This window comes from Saccostrea echinata, unplaced genomic scaffold, assembly GCF_033153115.1.
Source record: "Saccostrea echinata isolate AGI-Se365-2 ecotype Australia unplaced genomic scaffold, CSIRO_AGI_Sech_v1 ptg000016l, whole genome shotgun sequence".
Lineage (NCBI taxonomy): Eukaryota > Metazoa > Mollusca > Bivalvia > Ostreida > Ostreidae > Saccostrea > Saccostrea echinata.
The window spans coordinates 589,977-602,137 of NW_026889765.1; the positions used below are offsets into that span (position 1 = coordinate 589,977).

General features: G+C 34.6%; 1 protein-coding gene across 1 annotated transcript; it reads left to right on the forward strand.

Annotated features, from left to right (window-relative positions):
* The first annotated feature begins 9,541 nt into the window (after positions 1-9,541).
* LOC133188656 (uncharacterized) lies at positions 9,542-11,746 on the forward strand. The gene is made up of 5 exons (XM_061324163.1): positions 9,542-9,581; positions 9,903-10,079; positions 10,770-10,892; positions 11,070-11,238; positions 11,542-11,746. The coding sequence occupies exons 1-5, from the start codon at positions 9,542-9,544 to the stop codon at positions 11,744-11,746; spliced, it is 714 nt and encodes a 237-aa protein (XP_061180147.1).
* The last annotated feature ends 415 nt before the right edge of the window (positions 11,747-12,161 follow it).

The following is a 12,161-nucleotide window of genomic DNA, read 5'->3' on the forward strand; positions in this document are numbered from 1 at the left end:
AGATTGTTGATATCCTCGTTTCGTCAACTTGTTTGTCAATAGCTTGCCTTGTTTTAGAAATTGTTCATACGTAGAGCATGCTCTTGCGTATTGAATCAACTGAGAGATATAAACCCTATATGCAAGTGATAAGGGTATATTGCTACCTAAGTGAGGGAAGTTAACGAAAAGTTGAAGTCATCACATTTATCATAAAGCTTTGTTGTTAGGTTACCATTAATGTCTTTTTCTAGTAAAATATCTAAATATGAAACAGATATGTCAGAATCTTTGGTATCTTTTATTTCAAGCTCACTAGGATATATCGAGTCGACATATGAATGAAAGTAACTATTGTTAATTGATAATACGTCGTCAATATATTGAAATGTCGAGTTGAAGGCCACAGCAAGTGTTTTCTTCTTCTCATGTAGAAGTTTTTGAATAAATTCTGCTTCATATGAATACAGAAATAGGTCTGCTAATACTGGGGTACAATTTCTACCCATGGAAATTCCAACAGATCATTGGAATGCCTGATCTCCAAAAACTGCATATATATTGTCAATCAGAAACTCGAGCATCTTTTAACAGTGGCTTCAACGTTATTGTTGACAACTTACACGAACGATCACGTTACACGAACGATTCCGCACGATTAACGCACGATAAAACCTGTTACACGAACGATCCCTCACGCACACGATTCTACACGTTACACGATCTTACACGATTGCTAACGCAAACGCACGATTCTTCACGCAAAATAGTTCAAATTCTTTAGGAATGTATATTTTCAAAACGAAATAAGCCTTGATATTTATTTTAGATTTCAAATAATTATTGATGTTATTTCATCGACTTTGAAAAATAATAGAAAAAATAGAAATGGATATTTCTGAAACTAAATACATTAGATAACAAATAATTTTTTACGTACTTAAGAAAACTTTTTTCCCCCCTTCTATCAGAAAATGTACATGGAGGTGGACCGTGAGTTTTGATTGAATTAGATTTCATAATATGCAGAAAGGGATAAGTCTGAAAAAAAATTGGCATGAAAATGAATTAAATTATAAGTTTAATCCATGTTTCCATTTGTGAATTTCTAAAATCAACAATTATTTTACAAAGCATTTATTTGCAGAAATTATAAAAATAGTTAAAAGTAAGCTCCAGAGATAAACACTGATAAACGAAACCCCGACAATCATGTCGTGTACATGTACATTCGCGGACTAAATATTCATGTAAGCGTAGAGAATTGTTTATTTATTTATTTGTAAAAAATATCTATTTTTGATCTATTGATTTTAAAAATATCTTAACCATAATTAGTAGTAAACATAATTAACATCAGAGAAAAAAATCCTTAAACATCTAAATACGGTTATCACAAAATATCACGCGATTTGACGAAAACACAATATTGTACGACTTACTATATTGCTTATTTCCAAGCGATACTTAGTTCGTTCTGCTTTCAATTATGTAAATCGCGTTTCATTCATTTTATTTGGATTGAAAAAAATTAAGATAAGCGAAATGCTTGTATAATGAATAATATTCCGATAAAAACTTACAAAACGAAATTTACACGTTTCTTAACGCACGATCATGCACGATTAAAACCGCAAACGATTGAGTCTGATACACGCACGATCTCGCACGTTACACGAACGATCACGCACGTTACACGAACGATTCTACACGATTGGTTTGTCAACAATAACGTTGCAGCCACTGTAGTACAAAACTCTTTTCTCCTTAAAATTTCAGTAAGGCGTGACATTCTCGGCGATACATAATTAGCGTCTCTCAAATAGTGACCTAGATTCTCATTGGTTGCCGGATTAGCTCATCAATACAGAAATTTACAGAACTTTTCATTCACGGGTGAAATACACATGGGATAAAAATGAGTCAGAGTCAACGAGTGACGCAAGGAACCAATTACATCGTTTCTTACAGGAAAGAGGTGTGTCTTATGTCATCTCATCGTTTGTTAACAACAATCTAAAGTTGCTAATATTTAATTCCTTAACCAATGAGAATCTAGGTCACCATTTGAGAGACGCTAATTAGGTATCGTCAAGAATGTCACGCCTTACTGAAAGTTTAAGGAGAAAAGAGTTTTTTTTACTAATATGAACTTCAGTGTACTTGTGTGTACAATCTGAAGATTTTTCAGCTAACTTTGCTTTGAGATGTGTGTTCTCCTCACTCAATTTAGTAATGTCATTCAAGGTCAGTTCTGTCTGCATGGAAATTTCTGTGACATGAGCTGAACTCTGAGGTGTTGCTATGTAGGAGTGATAATGAGGGACTTCTTTCAGCATCTTCAAACTTCTGACCACTGATAAAAACTTAAAAATCAACTTACAAAATTATAGCTCATTGTATTAGGTTTAATAAAAAAAAACCCATAGGAATTGAACATTAAGATATCTTTTTTCATTTTTAGAATGAATTTATACCATTAGAATTTGCATCAGAAAGCTCCACTTCACAAACAACATATAGTTGAGTCATCTTCATAGATGCATGACTCAGCTGAGGTTTGTGTGGATATTGCACAAGATTCCGTCACTGGTTCGATCCCATCTTGAACAGGCTTGGCTGTGTTGCTGGAGTTACAAGTTGTTCTGTAATATGAATATGATACATAATTATGGATCTTGTAACTTTTTTTATAATAATACACATCCATGCACCATTTCTAGATTTTTAAAATATATTTTTACTTAAATTTTCACACAATAGATTGATTTAACCGTCAAGCAGTGATGATTTTCTCGGGCATCAGTAACCTGTTTACAAAGTCAAAAATTTTATCAGACTACTATGTGAAAAGAAGCTTCAATGATTGTACAAAACCTTTTCTTAGAGGACTCTTTAAAATTATTGTAAGGAAAAAGAATAGACCTGTCACACTGACTGTCAAAGTGTAATGAGCAGATACGAGAATATTTGTTGGATTGATTGATTGATTGTATGTTGTTTTACGTCCCATTCGAGAATTTTTCACTCATATAGAGACGTCACCATATACCAGTGAAGGGCTTCAAATTTTGACCTTTACTCGGCACTCAGGGCCATTGAGCAGTGTGGGATCTTTATCGTGCCAACGCCTGCCGTGACACGGGGGCTCGGTTTTTAAGGTCTCATCCGAAGGACCCGCAACTTTCACTTCAAAGTGCCGAGCGTATGGCGAAGGAACAGTTGCTACCCATTTTTTATCGACTTAGGTCAGTCGCGGCCGAGATTCGAACTCACGACCTCCCGATCACGAAGCGAGCGCTCTACCGACTGAGCTACCGTGAACGGTAATATTTGTTGGAGGACCCATGTCTTCTATCGTCGTATCATTCTAATCCACTGATTTCTTTTCTTCTGCCCCTATTTATTTGGTAAAGACAGAAATTTACATCTTTGAGATGAGGATATTTAGTTGGATTTAATTGCTTTTGAGTGGAGGAAGTGCATCCCAGCACACAGCAATGATAAACCGGCATTATGAGGATGCAGTGTATCCAGTGTAAATAAACGGCCCCACCTTCCGGTTTACGCGGAAACAAAACTCCCCTCCGCGAATGAAGAGCGCATCAAGGGAGGTAATCTCGAAAGTTGCGTATTCAAGAAAATTCAAATATCAAGTCATAATTTCATGATATGATTAATGACTGTTCGGTATCTTCACACTTTTCTTTTATTCTTTGAATATCTTTTACTCATTTTTAACTCTAAGTATGTGAACTGTAATTGTTACCAAAAAAGTGAATAGGAAGAGTATAAATGCCACTTCGACATTTTTTCCACACTTTAATCTGTAAATTTTACACTTTTGTAAAATTTTTATCATTAAATAAAAACTGAAGTATAAATTTTACAGATTAAAGTGTAAATTTTACAGATTAATGAGTAAAAAAATGTACAGATTAAGGTAACTATACAAAAAATACAGATTACTGTATAAAAAATTCAGATAAATGCATCTTAAATTTATTTACGTAAGTTATGAAAACCTGCACGAGCTATTCTCCACGTGATTGCCGACTAAGACAAACTCTTTTTGTTGTCAATAATCGATCGATCAACGTCACAAGTCAGGTACACATGTATTGTATGAGGGAAAAGTTGCAAGATTCAATTAAAATTTTATTTCAGTGGGATGATGGTACAGACAGGGTTATCATGCTTATTGACACATACAGTACTTACACAATAGTATGTACAAGTTGATTTTCAACGGAACTAGGATTTAATTCTGCAAATGGTAATCCAATTTATATACCCATAGCTCCCTTTCTAAGGAGGAAATTCTTCAAAATTATGTCAGTTTTAAATATTTTTAATATTCTAACAATCAAAATGAATTTAAATTAACATACCTATACTGGATTCCTAAACTTCATGAAAATCCTTACAAAGTTACATATAGCGGGTTCCATTAAATTTTCTACCAAGCCTCTTTCTTTACTTGTCACTAAAATATTATAACAGCAGTAAAGGAGAAATTTCAGGAGTACTGTACAGCAATGTATTCGAGAAGTGATTTGAATCAGATATGGATACTTAAAAATTCCAAGGAACATTTAGAAAATTTGAAAACACAAGATTTTACCAAAATCAATAACATCAAAACGTACGACTTTTCAACACTTTATACAACCATTCCCCAAGATAAATTAAAGTCCAGGTTTTTTGACATCATTACATGTAACAGCTGCTTTTTCAATAAAAATGGAACTCGTAAATTTACTTACCTTGACATTAGTTTTGTTTGTTTGTTTGTTTTGTTGTTTAACGTCCCTCTCGAGAATTTTTCACTCATATGGAGACGCCACCACTTGCCGGTGGAGAGCTGCAAATTTTGTCCTATACTCGGCACTTACGGCCATTGAGCAGTGAGGGATCTTTTTCGTGCCAGCACCTACTGCGACCCACGCGGGCGACCCTTGACATTAGTCATTTACAACATTAATTTGTTAAAAACAATCCCATTGTACACACAAGTATGGAATCCGGATAGGGCCATGTACTTCGAATTCACTATCGCACCATCGAGGTTTGGGTCGATAGTGCGATGACGATGATGAGATGGTGCGTTAACGATGAAGCAATGGTGCTATAGCGCGATGACGATGATGCGATGTCACGACAATGCGATGGCACGATAACGATGGTACGATGACGCGATGTTCACTATTGCTCCATCGTGCTATCGCACCATCGTCATCGCATTGTCGCGCCATCGCATCATCGTCATCGCGCTATCGCTTCATCGTCATCGCAGCACCGCTTCATCGTTATCGCGTCATCGACCCTTAAGTCGATGGTGCGATAGTGAACTGCATGGCCCTATCCGGATTCCATACACAAGTACTCTGAAAGACATAAAAAGATGCTTGAATTTCTAATTGATTTTTTTGCTTGTTGTTTAGCGTCCTTCTCGAGAATTTTTTACTCATTTGGAGACGCCACCACTTGCCGGTGGAGAGCTGTATATTTTGACCTATACACGGCACTCAGGGCCATTGAGCAGTGAAGGATCTTTTTCGTGCCAGCACCTACTGAGACATGGGACCTCGGTTTATACGGTCTCATCCGAAGGACCGGTCTTCACGTCCCACAGTGGGATTCAAACCCGCGACGTAAGGATCAACTCCTTACTCCGCGACTCTAGAGCAGACGCTCTAACCGTTGCGGGCGATGAGTTTCTGATTGACAATATCAAATATGTAGTTTTGGAGGGCCAGGTCTTCCAACAATCTCTCGGAATTCCCCTGGGTACCAATTGCGCCCCGTTATAAGCAGAACTATTTTTGTATTCATATGAAGCAGAATTTACTTAAATCTTAAACTTGAGAAAAAAGCACTTGTTGTTGCCTTCAACTCGACATTTAGATATATCGACGACGTATTATAAATTAACAATAGTTACTTCCATTCATATGTCAACTCGATGTATCCCAGTGAGCTTAAAATAAAAGATACCACAGAACCTGACTCATGTTTCATATTTGGATATTTTACTAGAAAAAAACGTTAATGGTAACCTAACAACCAAGCTTTGTGATAAACGTGATGACTTCAACTTTCCCTTACTTATATGTAGCAATATACCTAATCACCTGCATATGGGGTTTATGTCTCTCAGCTGATTCAATACGCAAGGGCATGCTCTACGTACGAACAATTGCTTAAACGTGGCAAGCTATTGAAAAACAAAATGATGAAACAAGAATATAAACAGTTTCGTTTGAAGTCATCATTTGCAAGATCTATGGTTGATACAATGACATTGTCAGCAAATACAATCTATCATTAAGAACCCTCTATACACTGCACACTAAAGAGTTCTGATTCTGTGGTATTTTTATGTAGTTGGAGTAACCTGCCATTAGATCTAAAATAAAATAAATTGAAATCTACAGTTTATCCATCAATTTCTAATCAATTTAAGCATTCTTAATATTTTAATAGGCCAAGATGAATTAATTGAACACCTCATCTGCATGCTTTTTCCCCACTTAAGTAAACAACAGTGATTTCTGGTCATCAAAACTTTAACTTTGAACATTTTTCCTTGGGGTAAAAGCCAGGCACTCTAAGTTGAAAATAATATAAATAAGCTCAATATTTATACCTTTATACAATATCATTTTCTCAATGTCCAAAAACATTTTTGTTTAGTGTAGAGAGGGTCCTTAAGTCAAATACTAACTGACCTTTTTCAAACAAATTGTTAGGCCATTATTTACACACTGAATTGTCTACGGATTTTTCCCGATCATGACAAGGAGCAGTCGGCAGGTGTGAACGGTCGGCAAGGGATGCTCAATCCTCCATGGCACCTGATCCCACCTCTTATGTTTTAGAGGTCCGTGTTTGCTTTGCTCCTGATTTGTATTGTTGGAATGGACTGCTCGTTATCTCCATATTTCATGCAAACAAGATGTATATTCATGTATTAGAATATAGAATTACCTAAACCCCAAAACAATAAAATATTTTTAAATAAACACTGTTGTTAATCATAGAAATGTTAAAAGACGCTTCAATCTCTTAAACTTATTTGGACAGTAAATTTACATAAGATTCATTAATTCATTGACAAATTGAGGAAAAATGATATAAACAGCTTTTTTTCAAAAATCATGAAAATAACATTTAAACATGTTTATATAAGTAAAATGAATAATTCTAACCGCATAGATTTTAATTTTTCATTCAAGGTTTCACAATAAAGTCCTACAAAGTGAAAAAAAAAAGTTAAAGATTTATAATGGTGACGGCAAAAAAGAACATCATAGAAAGTTAACATTTTCTTAATATTTTAGAAATTTAATATTTGCATTATTTACAATCAAAATTGGTCTAAAAATATATATCAATCCAGACATCATATTTTTAGGTCACCTGAGTCATTTTGGCGACCTATACTGCTATCCGTTTTTGTCTGTCGTCGTGCATCGTCCGTTGTGCGTTAACATTTGAACATTTTCAACTTCTTTGGAACCGCCAAACCAATTTCAATTTTGGCATATAGCATCTTTGTCTAAAGGGAAACAAAAATTGTGAATTTCATGGTCCCTGTCTTCCTAAAGTCATACGGGTGGGGCTAAAACCACCAAAATTAATGCAATATTTGAAAGTCTTCTTTTTTACTCCTGGACATCAAGCAGTGTAACTGTTGGCATGATTGTAATAAGCATTGAGCCCTCTACCAAAATTTTGAAATTCATGGCCCCAGGGTCAGGAAATCTGGGGCTAGGGCGGGGCTATATAGATCATGTAGTGAAAGTGCATTATTTCTTTCAAAATATTATCTCTTCTTCTGGGTGTTAAACAAACTAACTAAATACAAAGTTATGATGGGCAAGGGTGTCTCTTCTAAAATTGCGAATTTCATGGCCCCTGTGTCAGGGGTCCTGGTGTTACGGCAGGGCTCTATTGATCATATAGTGAAATGCATTAATTCTTTGAAAATCTTCTACTCTACTCCTGGGTATTATTTAAACAAACTAAGTGCATGGTTATGATAAGCAAAGATGCTTCTTCCAAAATTGTGAAATTCATGGCCCCAGGGTTGAAGGTTCTGTTGAACGTAAGGGGGGGGGGGGCTCTGTTGATGATATAGTAAAAAGGCATAATATCTTTGAAAATATCCTTTTCTGCTTCTGGTTAAAAAGCAAAGAAACTAAATGTATAGTTATGATGTGCAAGTGTTTCTTCCAGAATTGTGAGTTTCATGCCCCCTGGGTCAGATGATCTGGTATAAGGGAGAGGCTCTATTGATAATATATATAGTGAAAATATATATATTTATATATGAAATATATATATATATATATATATATATATATATATATATATATATATATATATATATATAAATTAAATTCTGTTAAATGATCCTGTCTGCTCCTTAGTGTTGAGCAGATGAACAAAGTTCATAGTTATGTGAACAATGTTGCTTCTTACAAAATTATTAAAATTTGTAATCCCAGGGTCAGGAGTTTTGGTGTTTCTCGGGGAGGTGGGGTGGGGTGGGGGGTCTATTTATAACAATAGTGAAAATGCGTTACTTTTGTGAAAATCTTCAACTAAGAGAATAGTTATGAAGAGGATACCTCTTCCAAATTAGTAAAATTCATGACCCCTGGTCATGGGTTTTGGTGCTAAGGTAAGGCCGTGTTGAATTTGTAGTGAAAATGCATTATTTCTTTGAAATTCCTCTCTGCTCCTTGGCATATCGAAAGCAAAAAAGCAAGGATATTTTTACCAGATTTTTGAACATCTAGACCATTTGGTCAAGTGTTCTGGTCCTGGCCAGGGCTCTATTAATTGGTATTCTACTGAGAGAAGTTATTCCTCTTTGCCATTCACTTTTGATAATTGATCACTGTAAATAAATATATTTGAAAAGTTGAAAAAGTAAGAGAATTATGCAAGTAATTTTATTGCATAATACAAAAAGTACTTTCAAAGTTCTGATGATCAGATAGACTTGTAAATAATAGATAAATAAAAATACGACAAAAATAACTTATCTTATTAAATGTTCTTCCAAGACCAAGAGGCCAATGTGAGAGGTTACGATATAGGGTTTAAAAATAATAAAGAAGCACTAATAGTTTTTTAATAGTCTGCATGGTGATAGTGATAAATGGGGGCAGATTAAAACTTAAAGCAATATGAGCTGCAACTTTCTCAGAATTTTTTGTTGCAAAATTGTAATTAACTATTTCAATGACAAAAAAAAAAAAGAACGTAAAAATGCAGTTCATATTGCTTTAATTTTTGAGTTATTATTGAATACTAGACTTATTTCATTGATCCTGATCATCATATTTCCCTTGCTTTGCTTATAGGCAATAAAGCTTCATCTATCAGTTTATTTTATACTCTAAATTGTTATATTATACTCAGGTGACCGCTAAGGCCCTTGGGCCTCTTGTTTGTTTGTATCATCTGTCCTTAAACAAAGTATTAAACATTGCGGCGCAAGAAAGGAAAGACAGGGAAAATAAATTATCACGCATTAATTAGATTTTACATGTATACAACAGTTACTACACAGTTTACCACGCGGAAAGGTGAGTGATTTATGATACGCAAACTAAGCCACCAATGTTATTCTAACAGTTTGTACTTTTTTATTAAAGTTAATACATTATAAACAAATTGATAGTATAGAAATTATTTTTAGCAGGTAATGATTATTTTATCGAGTGTGTAGGTATGTTGTAAACTATATGGGGTTGAGGTCCTTCAGAATGTCAAACTTGTTCATTCTTTTAAATACCCCAAAGATATGAGATTAATAACGAGAGGGTGACCATATTTTTGTCTTTCAACGCAGATTATCTTGATCATACTATACATTTGAACAGCATTGTTTATTGAAACTTCTATAGGGTATCTTCTCGATGGCAGTAACATAAAAAACCTGGTTCATATAGCCAAGGGTGATTTCCTGGGGGACACTGATATGAAATTCCAGGTTCCAGTCCAGGTTACGCTCCAACAGTGCATCAATAATGACAGTGTTCAGGCGCGGATCCAGGAATTGAAGTGGGGGAAGGGGGCAAAAAGTAGGCAGGGGGTCTGATGGCCACCTTGAGGCCCCCAGTGGGTCCAGGGCGAAGCCCTGGTGAGGGCCCATGGCAACGAAGCCCCCGGAAGCTCCTGGAATCTGGAAATTTGATAAGGTAAAAATGAGGTCTACCGATTAGACATTTTTACATTTTCTCGACGAAACTATGATTTACGCTTTGACAATTTCAGTGGAAGGGAGGGGGGGGGGGGCTTAAATCCTCCACTGGTGATATTGATATTATGTTCAGTGTGTGTAACTGTGTAGGGACTTAAAAACCAACTCAATATTTTGTCTCAACATAAAATGTTAATCGGGCCGACATTCGACATTTACAAAGTGTGATCAGTTATATCGAGATTATTTTCGGGGAAAATAAAATGAATGCTCTAATATTACATCGTATTACCGTCTAACAGATTTATTTGGGATCTGTGCTAACAAAGTATGATCAGTTATATCGAGATTATTTTCAGGGAAAATAAAATAAATGCTCTAATATTACATCGTACATGTATTACTGTCTAAGAGATTTATTTGGGATCCGAGGCATATTGAGCATGCAATTATTATTCTAACTCTTACAAGTTTATATTGAATTCAACTTCATAAATATTTCCCCTCCAATGTACCTTTTAATGAAGTCATTACCAAGTAGTTTTTGATGTCATTCTTTTCTGTTTCTTAGGCCAGCAACCTTGTACCTTGCGGGCTGAGTTTCATTACAGTTTGATTATGCACAACAGGTGCATTACCCTCGCTAAAACACCAAGAAAATGTCAGTGCTTTGGCATTTGCTGTGAGGGATCAGGTATATGTATAATCTTATGTAATAGTTTGATTTTATTATTTGCTTAGAATGTATATTTTATTTAATTAAAATTTTATTTGTCATTTGCTTATGACAAAACATTAATTCTGGAATCCATATTGAAAATATACAGCTGTAGTTATTATGTAAAATCTAACAAGAAATATATGCTGGTAGGTACTCAGATATTTTATCTTGTGGATGAAGCTCAACATACAAATAAAGGAGCAAATATTGTGACCAGTATGTTGCATCACCATTTCATATATCATGGTCTTGGAGAAGTTGATGTAAAACTTCACATGGATAATTGCAGTGGACAAAACAAGAACAATGCAGTCATAGGGTAAATATTTACAGATGGAAAAAAAGTAAAATTTTGAAATTTTAGAAGGAAGTTAACATTATCTATAAATTAAATATGATAAATACCTTTTAGAAATTAAAAATATACATTCAAATTAGAATAACAATTAAGTATATATATAACTGTATTGTGTTGAATGGTGAAGGTTATATCTAAAATTTACTTATACCTTAAAGAAACACATCTGGCTAAGTCTATATACTTAGTTTAGTTTATATTAATAAATTTAGTACATCATGCAATCCCGGGCTTATTATTTGTAATTTGGAATTATTTGTACAGGTATAGTCTTTGGGGAGTATTGGTTGGATTTCATGACTCAGTTGAATTTTCGATGATGGAAGCTGGTCATACAAAGTTCAACCCAGACTGGCATTTTGGATTATGGAAAGTTAAATGGAGGCACTCAAGTGTTGAAACATTAGAGGAAATTGCTGCCAGTGTACCCAAATCTTCCAGGAATGGCCACGTTCCACAGTTAGTGTGACTGGACACAATTAATCAAATTGTAGACACTAGTTGTTCAATGATCTTCCTACTTCCTACTCTTTCATCAAGATATGATATTTGCTATTATCAGTGCCTGATCTGTTCATCTTTTAATGTTTTTGTCTTCCAATATCAACCTATTATTTGAATAAAACATGTGATTACTCTGTATAACAAAGAATTTTGCACTTATTGCTTTAAATTTAATGTGACCGTCTTTGTGACGTCATATTTCTAAAAATAGTATGCCTATGAGAGTAAAACTTCATTGTAGCATATTTGGACACATAATATAAAGCAAAAATCTCATTTTTGAAAAATCCCTCATTTGGACCCAAAGTGTCATGGCTGGTCAAATATATATTATTGGAGAAGTATATAAATGCATGAATATATATATATATATATATATA

Coding starts and splice junctions, on each gene's coding strand:
- LOC133188656 (XM_061324163.1), top strand. CDS start 9,542: ATGTATACAACAGTTACTACACAGTTTACCACGCGGAAAG. Junction 10,080..10,769: donor GTGGGGGAAGGGGGCAAAAA/GTAGGCAGGGGG, acceptor TCTGTTTCTTAG/GCCAGCAACCTTGTACCTTG. Junction 10,893..11,069: donor CATTTGCTGTGAGGGATCAG/GTATATGTATAA, acceptor ATATGCTGGTAG/GTACTCAGATATTTTATCTT.